Below are 19,441 nucleotides of genomic sequence, written 5' to 3'. Positions count from 1 at the left end.
GGTGAGGCACGCCTGAGCGGTTTGGCCTTCGAGCTGGAGACGCGTTTTGGGTGGAGAGACTTCAGCCTGAGCTGTGCTGCAGACTGGAAGGGGCCTGTCCCAACGGACAGGGAGGAAGTGGGGGGGGGGGGGGCTCCCGGCGCGGCCCACGCTTCTCCCCGTGGGTGTCCTGCAAACAGCGGTGTGGGGAGAACGACTCTCAGCCCCGAGTGTCGTTCACGCTGCTCTCGGTGCACAGCCTGGGAGCCTCGGGCTCCGTCCCTGCACATCCGTTCTAGTGAGCGGATTCCTCGTTCCGTGAAGGTCAGTGTCCCCCCGTATAAGGCACGGTCCTGAGCAGGTCACCCCAGCCCCCTGAACTCGGCCTCCTGGCAGGCGGGGGCGGGCGGGTGGGTGTGAGCGGGTGCCCCCGGGGGCTCTGCGAATTCTCAGGAGCGCCCCAGTGCGCGCGTGTGATGCCAGGAGAAGGTCTGCAGGAGGGAAGTCCGCACTTTCCTTACACCTGTTACCTGCCTCACCGCTCCGCGGCTGGAGGGCACGTGCGGCTATCCATCCGAGGGCCCGACCGAGTCCCCGGGAAGAACAGGTCACCCACCGGCAGCTGCAGCGGGGAGGCGGCCCTCCTGGGCCCTGGGAGGGCTTCGCCAGGGTCCCGGGCCCGGGAGGCAGCGAGGAGGCTCTTGACTTAGCCTGCTCCGCGGCTCATCAGAACAGGGCACGGGCCCAGGCCTTCCTGAGCCGAGCCCAGGTCCCGAGCTGCAGGCTCTGCGGCTTCCGGCCTAGACGGCTGCTCTTCCAACCGGGAAAGCCCCAGCCTGGCTGCCGGGGAGGAGGAAGCCGATGTTGGCCAGCTGACGGCTGTCAGTCCCTGCCGGTACCCCTCCGTGCTCACCGCCGCGGCCCCACCGGCAGGCCCGGGCCCGGGGCGCTCTGGCTGCTGACTGCACCTGCAGCCGGGGCCGTGTGCGAGAGCTGCTCCTACACGTGGCGGAGGCAGGTCTCCAGGAGGGAGCTGGCTGGCTTGCCGTGGTGGTTCTCAACGTGTGATCTGGGACCGGCGGGGGCAGCCTCACCTGGGAGCTTGCCAGCAGTTACTTCTCAGGTCCCACGGGAGACTCTGTCCCCCGCCCTCCTCCCCACCCCGGGACTCTGATGCTTGCTCAAGCATGAGAAGCCTCCCTCGGCTGCCCCTTCCCGGGTGGCCCCGGCGTCGCTCATCCTTGAGAGTCTTGCCCGATTCCTGGGATCCCCATCAGAGGCCCCATTCTACTGCTCATCCCACTGTTGGTGAGCCAAGCCCCCCAGGGGATCAGGAATGAGAGCGGGGAGGGAAGCGTGGCCGCTAACTGGAAAACCGAGGCCAATGACACTGATTCTCAGGCCCCTGTCTCTGTCTCGGCAGAGGTGAATGAGGACCACTCTCCCGTTCCTGTAAACAGAAACCAACAGAGCCATTACTGGGCCGAGCCCTCGACGTGATCCTCACCACCCCAACAAGGCCGGAGCCAGGAGGCGTGGGGAGGGGGCACAGCCTTCTCTGGCCCCAATTCTTGTGGCTTTAAAGCCAGGGCACTGGATGGATAAATCACAACACAGTGTGCCTCATGGAGAAGCCAGACACGAAGGACAGACGGACGCACCCCATTCACACGAAGCTCCAGGACAGGCAAAGCCGTGGTGTGGCAGTGGCCAAGACGAGGCGCTTCCGGCCGAGAAGGGGCACGAGGGAACGTTCCGTCCCGATTACGATGGAGGCCAGAGAAGTGTATACACACTTGTCAAAATCCCTCCAACCATACGCTTGAAGGGTGAATTTTACTCTAAGTCACGCCTCAACGTAGAACATTTGTGGTTAACTAAAGGCACGACTTCTACAAAAACGCTTTGAGTCTCAACTCTTGGATTTCTGGGATTCTGCCGTGGGATAACTCGTGCGGGGAAGGGTGAACCGGAGGCCATCGCGGTGAGGGTTTTGCCCCCAGGCTGCGCGGTCCCCTCCCCTCCAGTGGCAGCAGCCGCAGGTCCCAATTTGGAAGGCGCTCACGGGGCCCCGTGGAGGCAGGGGCATCCCAGAAACTACAAGGGATTTCTAGTCTGTTCCGAAACCGAGCCCCTGGGGTTGCAGTCACATGTCTGCGTCTCACCACAGCCGCTGGGTCTGCTGAGGCGCATGGAACTTCTCTTGGTAGGAGTCACTGTTGGCAGTGCGAGCAGGTGGGAGGCAGTTAACTAATTTAATGAACAAGAATCCCAAAAAATGATGATGAGAGGGAGGGGGAGGAAGAGAGACAGCAGCCAGGAGTCAGCGACTCCCTCCAGGATTACAAACGTACCTTTCCGTCAGAGAATCTTTATTGTACTATGTTTGCATCACAGCAAGAGAATCCATCCCAGACGTCACCCTGATTGGAAGCCCCACCCGTTACATGTTTACATAAATACTTTTCCGTGATCAGCAGTGTTAAAAAAAAAAAAAAAAATACTGCAAACTCCTGCATCCCAATCTAACCTGAAAAGCAAACGATATTTACAGACATTTTGTCCCCCAAATGAAACTTACTCCCGGACTGGATGTGTCTGACTTCTTTGGAGGTCATGTGACCAGGCAAATCCAAATTACAGTGGGCAAAAGCTGCTTAGGGCGTCAAGAACCGCCCCCACGTGGACAAGATTTGGGGATCCTTTTGTATTAAGTGTCTTAAATGCTAAGAAGGTTGACTCTCTGCCCCGCCCCCCGCCCGTCTGACTTGGCTGTCCACCGCAAAACCTCAAGGCTTGCTTCGAAATCAGCTTACTGTTTTGGAAGTGAGTTAGCTTTTCTGTCTCACTTTGACCCTTGCTGACTTTGTCCAGCACTCCTCCTTCCCAGATGGCCTGCCTGCAGACTTCCTGCCCCCAGAATTCCAACAGTCCCTGGTGCAGCCCGACCAGATCCCCGCTCCCTGAACACCTGGTCCCTCTTTGCCAGCCTGCTTCCCTCACACGGTACCTCAGGGGATGTACATGTCCCATACCCTAGCAGAGAACCACCGAGAGGCATTTTTCAAGCACAGACCCCACAGCGGGGCACAGCTGCAACGCCGGGCTATAAGAGAAGGGCCCTGCGGACCCTGGAGTGCTCAGTACGCCAATCAGGAACCACATTCCAGGCGTGCCAAGTATTAGCATCAACTCAGGCGGGTCTCTTTTAAAGACTTCCAGCCCAAGACACCCTGGAGAAACCTGGAGTAAAGAGCGATCTTTTGGAACATATGGTATGTTCCAGATGAATACCTTCCCGACAGACCAAGAAGGAGCAAGTCGAAGCCTAACGTCTTTCATGCGGAAGCTACTCGTTTACGGAATCCTGAACAGAAGGAACAAGCAGGAGGCCAGGGGCGCCGTGCACTCAGCACACCCTCAGTCTGTGAGAAGGCCGGGGGGGGGGGGGTCAGGGGGAAGCAAAGCGGGGAGCATGGAGTGTGGGAATGGGCCGAGGAGGGGGCTGGGGTCTGCCTCCCGTGGAATTCGGCGCCTTGGGAGCAGGAGCCATAACTGGTTCCGCTGTTCCACGGGCGCTATGGAGCAGGACCAACCACGTCATCGGACCGTCAAATGTGCTAAGGACCTTCCTCAGAGAAGCCACAGGATGTGGGAGACAGCCAGAACGCCACTCGCAGTTCAAACAGGCATCTTTCACACTCTTCTCGGTCCGTAAGGACTGGCTCCTGGTAACAGACTCCTCAGCATTAAATAAGAACACATTTGAGTGCAGGGGTCCAAAGCATAAAACACAGCATAGTACCTACGCTCTGGACAAAATTCTCCTTAGCTCAGGAAGTACATCCTTCACACAGCTACTGGGAGCAAATGCTGCAATGCACCAAAGCCTTCGGCCCGTATTCCCAGACGGAGCCTCTGTGGAATTGATAGCCGTGGGCTGAGGGGGGAGGAAGAGAGGTGTGGGGAGGAGGGGAAGGGGGAGGGGGAGGCGGAGGGGGAGGAAGGAGGGCAGCTGTGGAACAGGACAGAGCAGATATCCCGATGAGATCGTAAGGCAGGCGCAGAAATCTCGCCTCGACAGGCGCTCGGAGCAGACTCACGACGAGACCGCGCTGCTGGGGCTGGCTGGCCGGCTGTGTCCGGGCGAAAGCAAACCAAACCTGGATATTTTACTCCAAAGTGGTTTCTTGGAAGAAAACGGAACGGACTCAGGCTATGACCTGAGAAACCATTTTTTACACTAGATGAAGCACCTCCTAAGGGGAGAATGGGCCTCCGATTCACCCGAGTTGCATTCGGCAGGTTCAAGTGCGCTGCTACTGAAATTAAAGCAGCAAGGAACCGACAAGGAGGCTGGTGGAGTCCCCGGCCACTGTTAAGAGCCAGGACTAAGAGATCGATGATTGTTCTTATCGTCGAAGTAGTAGCTTTCTAGCAAAACGCACACATCTCATTGGAGGAAAACAGACCCCCTTGCTTCCTGACCTTTCGCGGCCGGCCGCACTTCCCGTCCACAGCAGAGCTCTCAAAGGAAGCACGGGTAGCACGCGTAGGCAGAAATAGGCAGCTGGAGCACAAAACAAAGCCATAAATACTGCCGATCACTCTACGACGTGCACCCAGTCCCTCCCGCCCGATCCCTGGAATACCGAAGGGCTTCACCGCTGTAGCCCCGCGTCCCTGGGAGCCCGCGTAGCCGTGAATACCGGGCTGCTGGAGGGGCCGGCGCACCTGCCTGGCTTGGAACCCATCGGTCGGTCCCCTTCCCTCGGGGGCAGAGCTGAACGCTGGCCACAGCTACTACGTGACGGACAAAGAGAGGATATTTTTACAGAACAGGATGGAGAGCACAAATAACTTGTAAAAATGTGGGAGAACCAGTTTTCCCGATCTTGGGCGGGGGTTTTGATTCTTCTTGATCCCTGGCCTCACTTCACACCTGCCAGTCACAACATGGGCTGCGGGCAGACGACCCACTTGTTAGCCTTTATTCCTAAATCACTGCCTTATCTCGCCTGCACCTTCCGGTTCTGGAGGGGTCAGGTGGTCACGTGCGGCCACTCAGCTGTGGTGTGCACGAGCCGAGAGGCACACGTGTCGCACAGAGAAGCCCAATGCGCTGGCTCACGCCCGCCGTGGTGGCTGAGGCTCGGGCTCTGCCAGAGGAAGGCGGGTGCCACGGCTGGCTCCGGGACGGCCGTCAGGCCGGCGGTGCCCACGGCCGCTCTCCTCCTCCCTCGCTCCCTCATTGCTTCGCTTCCACGGGGACCCTTCCAGGGGGAAGCTTTCGTTGCACTTTTGGTCCTGCCAAGAAGTCTACGGCCTGCTCTAGAACATCTGCTCACAGGACAAACAGCGGATGCGTCCCTCAGAGGGAAGTGCCTACGGGGGTTTGGGCCACAGCACAAGACACATTTCAGAAGCACTGGAACCGTGTTTATGCCACGAAAGCAAAGTCTTAACGTTCCCGTCCTCCCTGCAACTTCCTTCTTCTGTCCTGTAGCCCCAACCTGACTACAGAGACAGAAAGAAAAGGAGGCAGGGAGGGAGGAAAGGAGGGAGGGAGGGAGGGAGGGAGGGAGGGAGGGAGGAAGGAAGGAAGGAAGGAGGAAGGAAGGAAGGAAGGAAGGAAGGAAGGAAGGAAGGAAGGCAGGAAGGCAGGAAGGAAGGAAGGAAGGAAAGAAAAGAGAAAAGTGCCCTTAAGTAAATACTTTGGGCAGATTTCTTCACTCCTGAAGGTGGGGAAACACATGGCCCCTTCCCTATAATCTGTGGCAGGGTCAGCAGCGGCAGCGGCCCAGGAAGGAGACTCCTTGCACCACAGGCCTGGCCACAACAGAACTTCGAGCAGGAAGAGCCTCACAGACCACAGAGGGGACTAAGGTGAGCACGTGAAAACTCTCCTGCCCCTTCATCCAGAAGAGAAAGCAGCCCAGGAGACGGAAAACAACCGCTGAGGACTCTGCTCAGGTGCCCAAGCCTGGGATCCTGAGTGCCACCCCCAAATCCTGCGGCTTCTGATGGACTCCCCCAAGCCAGGGGTGAGAAAACCACCCCGGGAGACGGCCGCTGTCCACCCCCGAGAGGCCCAGGCAGGCAAGGGGTCCCGGTACCCTGGGAGCATTCCCGACGAGGCCGCGTTTCGGCCTCCCGCCCCAGGCCCGTGCGACCAAAACCACGTTGGGAAATTATTGCCAAGCCCTCCTTCCCTGCGTCACAGCGGACGTTCCGAGCTTGTCCCGTTATCCAAATGACTTCGCTACCAGCTGCACCACCGGTCCCCCCAGGAAGCGGCTACCTGCGTCCATCTCTAGGCTCTGGGAGTCGGGAGGGGCCCTCTGCGGGGTCTGAGGAAGAACTCGCCGTCGCCATCGCCAGTCCCTGAGGGTAAAGCTCTGCTCCACCACACCTGCGCTCTTCGCATGCACGCTCCGGGGATACAGGCACGAGTCTGTTCCGTTCCTGTTAGAAAGCCTACCCGGTTTACAGCAAAAGCTTTTTAAGGATGATGACTTAGTTGTATTTAAGTACTTGCTTAAACACTACGTTTTCTGCCCCCAGCTGCTCCTTAAGGAAGATTCCTCCCCATGTCTCCCCGGGCTCTGATGACACGAGACAGACGCGAACACAAGCACAGAGGGAAGCGAGGTGGCCCTGCTCTGGGCGGTCAGAGGAGCCAGCTGTTTGAGGAAACCCTACTGGATGATGCTTTTTGAGCTGAAAAATACATTTCTGCCCACCCATCAGACAACGCTAAATACCCTTCAATCAAGAAAAGTACTTCCCACCACGGTCCCAGAGCCGTGACTCTAACAGTGACACTCAGCCCTCAGACGACAGAGCCCCTTTGGGAAGACGACCACCGGGCCTCTAGAGCTGCTGGTTCCTGGTCACTTTCAGAATCTGGGATCAAGGTCTGGGGCGACACTCTGGGCCAGGAATCCTGGGGCAGGCTCCGTATAACTAAATTGGGCTTGGGCTTTGCTTTCTAAAATAACCTAACTTCATTCCTTTTTGTCCCCCAAAGCTGCGACGATATGTTCTCTTTCCCTTCTCTGTCCCTGTATCCTCAGCCCCTGCTCAGCTCCTGCGACCCTGCTCCCGAGCCGTGACCAGCTCCGGCCTCGCACCGCCGCCCCCCTGCCCCCTCCCCCAAGGTCTCTACCGTGACACACCTGGGGCGTGACTACCTATTTCCGGAGAGTTCCCAATGAAAAAAAGAAAGAAATATAAATTAAAAACAGAGTCTTCCTTTTATCCTCCTCCTGGCTACACTGCCCCCCCACAACCATTCCCTCCTGAAGGAGATTTCTAGCTGCCTATAACCAGCCACAGGTCCAGTTTCCATAGAAGAGAGTAAAAAATTAGGTTTCCGTGGCGCTTTGTTCCCGGCCACGTGCTCTGTGGTGTCACCGTCGGGAGGTGCCGACCGCCCCCGCTCACCACTAGGACTATCAATAAATTAAATGTTCTCTTCGACAGTCCCCGCCGCCAGGCTGCTCCATCACGCGGTGCCTTCCCAGTCGCCTGGGGTCTCCACTGACCCATTGGTCACCTTCTTGACTTTCTTCATATTCTCCATCACCCCTGACGTCGTCACTCTGAATGAGGAGAACAAAAAAAATTGGGAAAGTCTCAGTCTTGGAGCAAAAGGCCATCGTCACCACAGCACAGCCGAGTGGTTTACGTGTGTCGGCTCTAGAAACAGACCGGCCTGGGTTTGGGTCCTGACCCCACTCCGGGCTAGCTGTGTGACCTCTGCCAAGTCATCTGACCTCCCTGTTCTCAAGTATAATAAATGACTCACACTTCTCAGAACCGTCATCAGAGAAAGACGAGATTCTCCAAAGCACCCAATCAATGCACACCAGCTGTTATTACTACGGTCAATGACGGCCTCTCTCCTTCTCTCTCCCTGTCGCGGCCTCCACGAGTTTTTATGTTGCAGATCTACACGGATGACGAGAGCAACGTCTGTATCAGAACTTTGCAAACACAGAGCTCATCAGGTGTCGTCATTCGTAACAACCGGCCACGCGGATCCTTTCTGAGTCATGAGACACAACCACGGGTGCAGAGGAACCTTCTGGCCCAAAGGTTCTTTGGCCGTCAGAGATGGGGAACCGGCGGCTGCCTACAAACCTGGGGGGCCAGGCTGCGCGGCTATCAACAAGCACGTGGTCTGCTTCCACGCTGTGACCCCAGGACAGGGGCCTTATCTCTGCCGGTGCCTAGAGGCGAGCAGGCGCCACGGAGCCCCGTGCCGAATGCATAGGTCAGACACGCAAGAACATCAGCTTCGGGAGCGCGACGAGCCAAGCACAGCGGCCCTTTCCAGGGAGTGGGTCATGGCATCTCTCGAGAAGGTGGGGTCAACGACAGGACAACCCCCCGCCTCACAGTCTGTGAGGTAGACAGGTTCTAATGCTCTCTGGACCCAGGAAGGGACCGGGCGGCTTCGGAGCAGGAGACATCACGCAGAGACACGGCTCCATGTGGCAGGCACAGCTCAGAGGGGTCACGGGGCAGTGAAACCACTCGAAGTCTGTCAGACCGATACATGGCATAACACGTTTGTCCAAACCCACGGGATGCACACCACCAGGAGGGAACCGTGAGGTAAGTGACAGACTCTGGGTGACGACGACATGTCAGGCTTAAGTTCATCGAGTATCACAAATGTACCTACCAGTCCAGAGGGGGATGCTGGTAACACAGGAGGCTATGTGTGTGGGGCAAGGAGCACATAGGAAACCTCTGGAAGCTAAAGAAACTAGGGGAACTCTAGAAAACAACGAGGCACCTATGTGCCCAGACCAACGAGAATTTCCCAGTGAGTGAAATAAATTCAGTCGACTCAGTCTGTCCAAGGACTCTCGTCCCCATCCCCCTCCACCAGCTACCAAATCCTCTCACCTACAAATGGTAACTCGGTGGCCCTATAACGTGACATATCTAGAGTCGGTCCAGCTGGAGCTAAAGGCACACAAATGATTTTACGGGGGAAGGGAAAATTTCCACCCTTTTCCACCCTTCGTTCCTGCCACCATGTTGCTGCTGTGACCAAGCTCAAAGCCATCCAGTCGTCCCCAGAGTTGGGACTTTTCTCAGACAAGAGTCCTTCAGACTCACGGGTTGGCTGTACTTCTGGCAAAGTCAGGACAAGGTGGGCCGCCAAGACGCAGACCTCGGGGGAACCGGGGGGTTCCCGCGGAGGCGGTCAGTGAGTGTACATGCGGCCCCCGGACACAGGAAACCGGCTCACTTGGCCACGTGACCCAGCGTCACTTCCCGTCGGCCAGGGAGGCAGGGCACGGCTCTCCCCGGCGACAGGCGCACGCACGGCTGCTCCTCAAGGCACCGGCTGTCTCCGGTTGGGACGGACGGGGGGAGTGGCTGCAGGCCCAGGGGAACCAGAGGCTTTCCACACCCAGCACGGCCTTTCCAAACGCAGGAGGTCTGACAAGAAACGCAGCCTCGTGTCTCCCAGAGCTGCTCGAGGCGACAGCAGCCGCGTGGGGCTACGGCCCTGGCTGCAGAGAGAGCACAGCCCGTTCGCGGGACCCGAGTGGGGCTCGGGCTGCGGCCTGGGACACACACCTGCCCCCTGTCTTTCCCTCATCAGATGCAGCTTTCTGGCTGGCGAACCAGCCGAGAAAACCCTTGCTCTGCCGTGCGGGCTGGAGGAAGGCGGGGCCGCTGGGGTAGGCGGGGGCAGGGGGGAGGAGACACGACATCGGGTCCCCGAGAAGTGGCCACTCACTCCACGTGGGCTGAGAAGAGGCAGGTGCTGAGGTCAACCGCCACATTCTGCTGGTGGTGACCGGGTGGACGGCTGTGCCGCCGAGGCCCTTGAGGGATGCAGGGGCGCAAGCCTGGGTGATGGGGGGGCAGATGGCCAGAGGCACGTGGCCGGAGCCGGGGACTGGGGAGTGGTCAGCGGGGAGACGGCCGAGGCGACCCTGGGCTCGGGTGCGCCCACCCGCCGAGAAGAGGGCAAAGGCCCCAAGGCCGGAGGAATCGGGGCGTGCGCCGGCACGGGGGCGAGAGCAGGTGACGGGAGGCGGGCGAAGCAGGTCAAGACAGCGGATGGCAGTGACGCCGGCGGGCCTCCGTGTCCTGTCGCGCAGCAAACCGCTGGGAAGCAAGAAGGACATCTGGTGCCCAGGTGCGGCAGGCGAGACCGGCCGGCCCCCGCCGACTGGGGCTCAGACGCTGCGGCAGGAGAAAGGAGGCGCCCGAAAGCCCCGCACGCAAGGACGGGAGGTGAGGCTCCGGCCACCTCGGGGCTCCGCGGGCACCTCCCTGAGGGTCCCACCTTGAACGCAAATGCCGAAGGGGGGACAACGGCAGAAAAGCCACCAGGTGACCGGCCCCCGGGGCAGCACCCGCAGCACAGCCGGCAGAGCTCGGCGATGCGGTGCACGGCGTGGAGAGGCCCCTCCGAGCTCAGGTCAGGCAACGGGCAGCAGTGACTTCCAGCCCCAACAGCGGCTCTGGGAAGGCAGGCTCAGCCTCCGGGGCTGCTGCGGCCGTCACCTTTCACTTCCCAAACGGGGGCAGTGAGGCCGGGAGAGGGCGGGCTCTGTCCTTCTCACCTCTGCTCACTCTTTCTCTGCCTCACTAGCTCCTCGTCACCCTTGCTCTGGGCTCCGGGCGCACCCCCCCGTCGTGGTGCGGTCTGCGCCCCGGCACACTGTTCCCGAGGGACACCGGGAGCTCCCTGGGGGCAGGGCTCCAAACCGCCTGCGGGGCCGACGGAGCCACCCGGAGCTGTCGTGGCCTCCAGTGCCTGCTCGGGGAAGCACTTCCTCGAGCCCAAGTGGCCACTCCTGACCTGGGGAGGGCACCGGCCTCGAGGCCCGAGTGACGGCGGCAGGTGTGGAGCCCAGCCGATGCGCTCCCTGCGGGATCAGGAGAGGTGTGGAGGACAGAGAGGAAAGTGGGGCAGGGACGTGCCTGAGAGAAGGAACAGGGGGGTGTAACAGGGCTGGAGACAGCAGATGGTCCCACGGCCGCCTCCCACTTCCCTCCTACGTCTCCTTTCCTAGCAGAACCCTACCTGCGCTCGCAACTGAACAGGCCTACTGGACACAAGATAAAAGAGGGAGCCCCGGGCACCGGCTGCCCCTTCTGCTGCACCAGACCGCGATCCTGGGCCTAAGTGGCCCCTGGACACATCTGCTTCTAGAACCCAACTATAAAGTACAACCCAACTGAAAATTCTTTTCTGGACTTGAAACGTGGGGAGGACTGGTCGAGAAACAATTCTACTAGTCTCGAATTCCCACTTCCACTTTTGTTACATACCCACTTGAGTGGGAAAAGGTTGGCCGCAACCCTGAGGTTGCGGTCGAACGCTGCCTGACGGCCCAGCAGGGCCCAGCACGGGCAGAGGCTCAGCCTTTGAGCCGGGACAAGTCGAAAGGCCACCTGTCTTGCTGGAGGGAGCACCCCTGCAACTCGGCCTCAGGCTCATCATCAAACACCTCAAGGGACCTGGCCCATCACAGCTCGTCAACAAGCAAGGAGTGGGAGAGCCCGGGGCTTAGGCGTCCACGTCCTTCTGCTAAATACAGAGGTACCGTCTCTGGGGCAACACGATGCATGGAGAAGCTGCCCCAGGTCACACCGCACTGCTCTGCGCTACGTCGGGTCCCCGGGCAAAGGAGGAGGCGCGAGAAAGGAGATGTCTTACACTGATTCCATTTCCAGGTCGTCCTCCTGAGAGAGCTGCAGGTAGGGGTTGTCTGAGGCCGGACGGAATTTACATCCCGTTAGGACAAAGAACACCAGCGTGGCCATTTCGTCCAGGAGCTGCAAATTAAAACCCACCCCAACAAAGGGATCAGCACGCTGCTCTTCGGAAGGCCGTGGAACTAAAAACGAACCACCCCAGCCCCCCACGACCCCGGCTGGCCGGCCGCTCAAACGCCAGCAGGGTCTCCTCGGAAGGTGTGCCGCGCCCCAGCTAGGAGCATGCTGCCCCGAGAGGACGCGTACGACGCCCTGCTTCAACCTGTCGTCACAGGTATCTTTTCAGAGCCCCTCACATCCCTGCGCTTCCTACAGCGCCCTTTGGCACCGAGTGGCTCGAGGAAGTCTCCACATCACCGTGTCGTGCACCCGGAACTAACACGGCACTGAACGCCAAGTCTACGCTTCGAGAAGAACGAGAAGCAGAAAAGGCTCTGAATCACCTGGCGGCTCACCCTCGTAGCTAACTAGCCCTAGCGCGTGGCAAAGGCCCCGTGGCATCAAAACACTGACGGGCACAGAAGAAGGGAGCTCTGGACTCTAGGCCGTTCTAAGCCCCGTAACTGAAGGACAGACCACGACTCATTGGCTTTTAATTACACAGGGCAAATCTCATGCTCTCTGCCTGAGGCTTTTCTCTTCAAAGTCTTACAAAATTGCAAAGTAAAATCGATAATGCAATGACTTCCAGATTTTTTTTCACGTAATCTGGCAGCTTTCCTGGACAAACAGAGAATCTGAATTGTGGATCAGAAGAGAGCAAAGTGGCCGCTGTCTGGGAACTTTGGAGCGACCTTAAGTGAAACCCCGAGACTTCATCCGCAGCCAGAAAGTCTCTAGCACTGTCCCCCACGAGCAGCACACCTGGTACAGCCACTTCCACTGGAACGGCACGGCGAGTTTGAGGAGAAATGCAATGATCCTGGTGAAGTATATGTAACATACGATCTAGAAGGAGAAAAAAGAAAGAAGCAATCAAACCGACACAGAAATCACGGCACTTCTTCCAGCAACTGGCTTCCACAAAGGAACCACAGAGGAGAAACAGAATTACCTGAACACAATCACTTGACGCTAATTAATAAACGTGGCAGAGGGGCGCCTGGGTGCCTCGGTCGGTGAAGTGTCCGACTCTTGATTTCGGCTCGGGTCACGATCTCACGGCTCGTGAGACTGAGTCCGGTATCGGGCTCTGCCCTGGCAGCAGAAAGCCTGCTTGGGATCCTCTGTCTCCCCGTCTCTGGGCCCCTCCTCCGCTCACTCGCTCTCACGATAAATCAATGAACATTAAAAAAAAAAAAACCAAACCCAAAAACCAAAACCAAAAAAAAACACGTGGGCAGAGACGGCTTCTCATCGCCAGGTGCCCACCCAACGCTGGGGGACAAAACATTTGGTGTGGCTGCTCTGAACTCCCCAGTCACCCTTTCCTCGCCTTTTCTACACACACACCCCATTGATCTCCATCCCCGAAGGTCAGTATTTTTTTTATTCCCAGGCTCTGAGGAATGTTTTTGAGGAGTAATGGCAACATTGCTTTAGCCTCCTGAGCAAGACGCTGTGAGCGCCTGACGCCCATGCGGAGAGGAAGTACCAACGACACTAAGTAACACTAAGTACTCTAGTGACGGAGAGTGAGGCAAGGATTCACCGAGATGGCCACTGGGACCTCGCCCGGGGTGGCTGCGCTTGCCGGGAAGGAAAGGTCCAACCACAGATGGAAGACGACTCAGAAACTTCCTTTTACGAGTCAGGAAGCGAACACCGGGCGAGCTTACGCCTCATGTACTCCAAGAAATTATTATCCTAAGAAGTTACAGCAACTCCCGCCTCTGGCGTCCGCTCATAGGGACTTCTCACGTCCAGATTTTAGGCGTGATCTCGTTTTTGTAAACAGACAAAACGAGCAAGCCAAAGGACGGCCGTGTATGGCATATGCCTGAAGAGCAGCTAGAGAAATGACCACCAAACTGGGACCAGTCATGACCTAGGGGGAGGGGAGGGGAGGGAGAGAAGGTCGGGGTCAGAAAGGGCTTTTGCTCTGTCTCTATAGTCCCTGCATTGTAGGAAACCATCAAGCATGTGTTACTTCTCTGAGTATTTAAAGCCAAATTTAAAACTAACATTTAAAAAAAAAATGTTTTTTTATGTTTATTTATTATTGAGAGACCGAGAGACACAGAGCGTGAGCAGGGGAGGGTTAGAGAGAGGGGGAGACAGAATCTGCAGCAGGCTCCAGGCCCTGAGCTGTCGGCACAGAGCCCGATGCGGGGCTCGAACTCACAAACTGCGAGATCATGACCTGAGCCGAAGTCAGTCGCCCAACCGACTGAGCCACCCAGGCGCCCCTAAAGCTAACATTTAAAAAGACGTGACTCAGCTGTTCAATTTCTCTTCGCAAAAGACACAGTTCAGTCGGATAAAATGAAACCCACACGGCTCCAGGTAGACTTCTTGGGCTTTTGCCAATTCTTGGGAAGTCTGTTTGCTCTACTCCTTGACCTGGGCTTATTTACAGATTTAGGATTTTTTTTTTTTTTTTTTTTTTACTCACCAAGACGTAATAGTGTCTGAAAAGTTTCAGCTTTGCTAAGTTAATAGCAGCTAGGGAGGAGAAAGAACAAAATGAAAGGCATGTTAACTTCTTTTCTCATTTTTAAAAGCAAGTGACATTTAAGCGCCCTCTGTCAAGAGGCCGAATCCAATGCAGGTGAGTGCTGCCGGGGGCACATCTGCATTTCTGGACCCGCGACAGCTTGGGAGGCTCTCCCCCCGGTCCCCAGGGAGGATCAGGGAGTTGTGGGAGCAGCAGGCTGGGGTCCCCAGCTCCGGCAGTCTGCTGGTGTACGTCTCCCCAGTCTGGGTTCAGCAGGTTTGAACTCGCCATGCTGGGGGTGTGCTGACACCACAGAAATTGGCAGACAGACACTACAGATCGGCCCCTACCCCCCCAACCCCAAAGCCGTTGCTAAACATTTCAGCTCTGCCACCGTGGTCGACACGGCTGCACTCCCCACTAGGGACCAGGGACTGTCTCGGATGGGTCCCCGCACCTCCCACTAGCTGAGGGTATAAATTCCATGAACCCACGGGTGCATCTTGCAAATTTCACTTGTAACAAGCCCTTTAAATACAACCCTGCTGGCTGTGTCCTACCTTTGGATCGCTCAAGGTCAGGGAGCCAGGACAGCTAACTTCCTGCCACCGCCCACGGCCATGAAATATTGATGACCGCAGAGGGTAGCCTGGCTCCCTCCCTGATTAGCAAGCCTTTCATTCATCATAGACCTTCCTGCAGGAGGCAAATTAATTTGGCTTAATAGCATTCAATTACTGGTTCCGTTTAACAATGGCACCGTGGGCAGAGGAGGCTCCCCTTCCCCTCCCCCCTCCTCTGGCTCATGATTAGTGGGGGGCAGTCAAGCTTAGGGTTCCAACAGAAATCCCTGGAATCCTAACCTTCAACACGATTACCAACGAACAGTATCTGCGAGAACCTCCTGGGAGGAACCGAATGCCTCCCTCACGGGAGCATCAGAAAATCTTTACAGAAAATCTAACCCCACGTTAGATTTGAGCGGCCATGACATCCACGTCTCGAGCTGGAACGGACTCACGTACGCACGCAACCTTTAAAGAAGCTACATTAAAGCAGGCTGATCAGCAAAAGCTTTCTTATCTAGCAACCTCTCTGGCAGTCTTGTTTTTAAAATTAAATCTTACCCACTCTGCCATTCACCCTGTCTCTGGGCCAGGCCAAGTCGGGGCGGCTGTGGCCTTTGTCCCCAGGGCGGCTGCTGTCCCTCAGGGAAAGAGAGGCCCCGAGCCTCTCGCAGCACAGAGGAGCTCCACACTCGATGCGAGGCGCGTCGAGGGCAGCGAGAGCGATGCGAGCCTGTGACGCTAGCAGGTGCCCCTGCCCGGCTGGAAGCTGACAGAGCTTCGCTGAGGACCAAGCGTTAGGACTGAGAAGTGTCAGAAGGCTAGACCACCACGAATTTAAAGCCTCGCACGTCTGTGTGAACGAGGATTGCTTCTGTATTTCTTTTTCACGTGGGCAAGGGGATGGCCGCCCTCCCAAACTAGCCAACTAGTTCTGGAATACGAACGCTCGATTCTCCTTGGGAATCACTGAGAAAGGACAGTATTAACAAGGAGACCACTTAAGTAAGTAAGAACGCTTGCAAAGTGTCTTGCGAATTTCCTTGGCTGAAAGAAATCCTACAAATGAAACTCCTGCCCTCGCTTCGGCAAGAACCCTCGGCCAGATGGACAGAAGCATCAAGATTTGAGTCCTGGATTCCAAGGGGCCACGACAGGCCGTGGCTGTGGAGGCCCCGCCCAAGGAAGGGCGCCCAACTTAGACCAGGGGCACGAGGGCGAGAGAGAGGGTTCCCACAGGAGCTGGTGTCACAGCAGAGGCCTGAGCAGGGCTCGGGAGGGAGCAAGAGCGGAGAAGCCAGCGGGCAGAGTGCTCGGGAAGAACAGATACGACAGCTCAGGGGGGAGAGCACCACGCGGGGAGGAGGAAGCAGGCCGCGCCGTGGAGAGGCTGGGGGCCGGGGGCCGGGCCGTGGGGAGAGCGGAAAACAGACACCACCGGCTGTCCTCCCTGGAGGTGGCGAGGGCCTCGGGGAGCCCCTGAAGGGTCTGGAGCAGCGGCTGCCTCGGCCACATTCACATTCGAGAACAACTTCTCTGGAGAAAGGATGGAAAGACCCAAGAAAGAGAGGCCAACTGAGGCCCAAACCCTCGAGTTGGTGGAGGTGAAGTCTGACGACCCCTCCCTCCCAGCAGGGTGAAGAGTCTGGGGTCGGGTGAGAGGCAGCACAGGGGGGAGGACGCTGCAGGGCGAGGACCCTCGTGTGAGAAGGGCGCGGAAGACGCCGCTCTAACGTCCCCCCTGCCGCCTAAGACACCCTGGGCCGAGGCAGGCCACGAGGTGCTTCAGAGATGAGCCCGCGCCCAGGCACTGTCCCACAGCAGGACGCGTGCTAGGACGGACAGACAGGCCTGGGGACAAGCGGCGATAGGGAATGCAGCCACGGAAAGTGAAGCTCGAGGCTGTTTGCAAAACCCACGGTCACGACAGACACCACTTCCAGTCACACGGGAGACATTTGGTGACAAGTCTGCCGGCCCCCCCGTGGGTGCTCTAGTCACAGCCGAGGCGGCGAAGGCAGGGAGACAGAAGCGACGGCAGTGCAGCTCTGAACGTCTGGGTTCAAATCCCAACTGTGCTGCGTCCTGGCTGTGTGACCTCAGGTGAGCCTCCTAGCCTCTCTGGGCCTCCATTTCTTTTTGCCTTTTTTTTTTTTTTTTTTTTTCCCTTTTGGCGCAAAAAGGTGGCTTTATCACAGCACGGGGGCAGGACCCGTGGGCTGAAAAGAGCTGCCGGGCCTCAGTTTCCTCATCTGTAAAACGGGGATAACCACACCTACTCCTAGAGTTGTCGGCAGAACTGACGAGGCAGCCGTTGGAAAGCAAAGAGCAGCCGGTAAGCACTCAGTCCATGCCTGAGGTCCCAGGATTAGGAGGACGGAGTATCGACCCGACACCAAGCGGGCCATCGGCGGGTTTGCGGCGGCTGCCAGGAGCCCGGGCCCCGGTGGGTACAAGTGGACCGAGCGGGGAGGGGCCGGCCCCGGACGGCGAAACCTCACCAGCAATTGCACAACGAGCAGAGAGGCACAGGTCACAGCCCCGACTCCCAAGCCGCCTCCTGCTCTGCTCCAAACGAGCTGTCCCCTGGAGCGGAGCAGGCTGCTGAGCCTACCGCTCAGCGGCCGCAGCAGGCCGGGCTCCCCGGGAGTGGGGGCTCCTCAAGCCCGGGCTGGCCACTTCCGGCCCCACCGCGACAAACGGCAGAGACGGTCAGAGAGCGAGCCCGGCGGGAGGAAAAAAGCCTCGGACGGGAGTCCAGGGCCCCGCGTTCCGGCCCCTGCACCTCCGTGGCCCGTCCCTCCGTTCCCGGGCCCCGGTCTGCTCATGGGCAGGAGGAGGTCTTCGTGGCAGGGGTTCTCGCCGGGGTGAGCATCGGAATCACCCTGAGGGCTTCTCCCGGTGCCCGGGCCCAGCCGCCCCTATTACGAACAGGGCTTGGCCGGAAGGACTCCGAAGGACCTCCCGGGGACGGAGGACCAGGGACCCGATTCCGGCAACTACTTTCTACTGATGAGACTGGAACAGGTACCAGGAGACAGGAAGCACCCAGCTGTCTGAAACGCTCACCAAGGCAGCCACCTCTGTGACCAGGAACGAGAGCAAATGTGCCCGGCTCGAGGAGGTGCTGTCCCTTCCCTAGACTCTCACCTTGCCTCTGTACACCCAAGAGGAACTAAGAGGCCGGCAAGGAGACAGAAGGTCCCCTTCCTTCCCAGGGGACTCCCCTGGGGGGTCGTGGAACCCTAACACCGGTCGTCACCATCGACCGAGAGGGAATCACAGACACACCAGGCACCTCTCACGCTTCACCTGGTGCAAACCTCACGACGGCCTACCACTGCCTCACAGAGGAAAAGCCTGGCGGCCTGGAGAAGTCCAGCAAGTTACCGAGGTCACCCAGCTCGTAGGTGAAGAGGCCAGGACTCCCAACCCAGCCTACTTTTCTTTTTTTTTTTTTTTTAATTTTTTTTTTTCAACATTTATTTATTTTGGGGACAGAGAGAGACAGAGCATGAACGGGGGAGGGGCAGAGAGAGAGGGAGACACAGAATCGGAAACAGGCTCCAGGCTCTGAGCCATCAGCCCAGAGCCTGACGCGGGGCTCGAACTCACGGACCGCGAGATCGTGACCTGGCTGAAGTCGGACGCTTAACCGACTGCGCCACCCAGGCGCCCCCCCCAGTCTACTTTTCTCTAGAGACCGCGTTCTCCGTGCCCACGCTCTGCACCGAGAGAAAGGCAATTCACAGCTTTGGGATTCCCCGGCAGCCCACAGCTCAAAACGCCCGGCAGTGCCCAGGAACCGCAGCAGTCCATCTCGAGAAGTTAATGCCAGAGGATTTCTGAGACACATAGACGCAAAGGCCCATGACAGTTTCTTAAAGGATGAAAAATTTCCCAAACGACCCTTCCCTGAGTATAAGGAGCGCCGTGAGGCTTAAAACCATCCCCGCCTGCCCCCCGCCCTTTTCTCCTGCTTCCTCCCTGGCGTGCTTCGGGGGGGGATTCTGAGTCGAACATAAAAATTAAAGAAATAAGGATGATGGCGAAGCCTGGATGGCGTCGGCGTCGCTCTGACTCACCCTCGAGCTCAGCATTTCCACAGTCTGCCTCAGCTCCGAGCTCAAGTCCCTCTGCAGGGGAGGGCACTGCAGCGGCCCCCATCTTCGTGGTCACTCCCAGGCCCGAAAGCCAGGCTGCACGTTGGGCCGGGCCCACAATGGTCTGAAAGCATCCGTCTGGGGGAGAGAGCGGCTCCCCAGGCGCCCCGTGGCCTCCCCTAAGAGGAGACCCCACGAATCCGTCTCAGATGGTATCAGGAGCAAACATGGGGACGGCCGTGATAAGACAAGAACGCTGCAGAGAAGGACACCCTGATTTTCAAACTGTTGAGGGTCACGTGGCAAGCAGTACAAGACAGGCTTCCAGCATGCATTTAAAACCGTGATCCAGGAGTGGGCAAAGCTCACCAGACTGCACGGTTAAGGGCTCTGCGTCCTACTGGAAGCAGACGTTATCGTATGGCAACAGCAAAAAG

The 19,441-nt window shown here is 58.0% G+C and overlaps 1 protein-coding gene across 4 annotated transcripts in view; it reads right to left on the bottom strand.

Moving 5' to 3' along the window:
• Positions 1-2,334: 2,334 nt before the first annotated feature.
• Positions 2,335-19,441, bottom strand: part of GPR107 (G protein-coupled receptor 107) — a 68,883-nt gene continuing 51,776 nt past the window's right edge. For 2 of the 4 annotated variants that reach the window (XM_045043893.1, XM_023242851.2), the window contains exons 15-18: positions 14,294-14,343; positions 12,604-12,687; positions 11,681-11,799; positions 2,335-7,583 (exon numbers count right to left, since the gene is read on the bottom strand). In XM_045043893.1, coding sequence (XP_044899828.1) covers positions 7,487-7,583; positions 11,681-11,799; positions 12,604-12,687; positions 14,294-14,343 — 350 coding nt within the window. In that variant the 3' untranslated portion in view covers positions 2,335-7,486. Of the gene's footprint in view, positions 7,584-7,789; positions 7,933-11,680; positions 11,800-12,603; positions 12,688-14,293; positions 14,384-19,441 lie in introns of all 4 variants that reach the window. The other 2 variants (XR_002737693.2, XM_045043894.1) reach the window with 2 other exon arrangements.

The sequence above is a fragment of the Felis catus genome, chromosome D4, assembly GCF_018350175.1.
Source record: "Felis catus isolate Fca126 chromosome D4, F.catus_Fca126_mat1.0, whole genome shotgun sequence".
Lineage (NCBI taxonomy): Eukaryota > Metazoa > Chordata > Mammalia > Carnivora > Felidae > Felis > Felis catus.
This window is presented reverse-complemented; position numbering and strand designations above follow the sequence as displayed.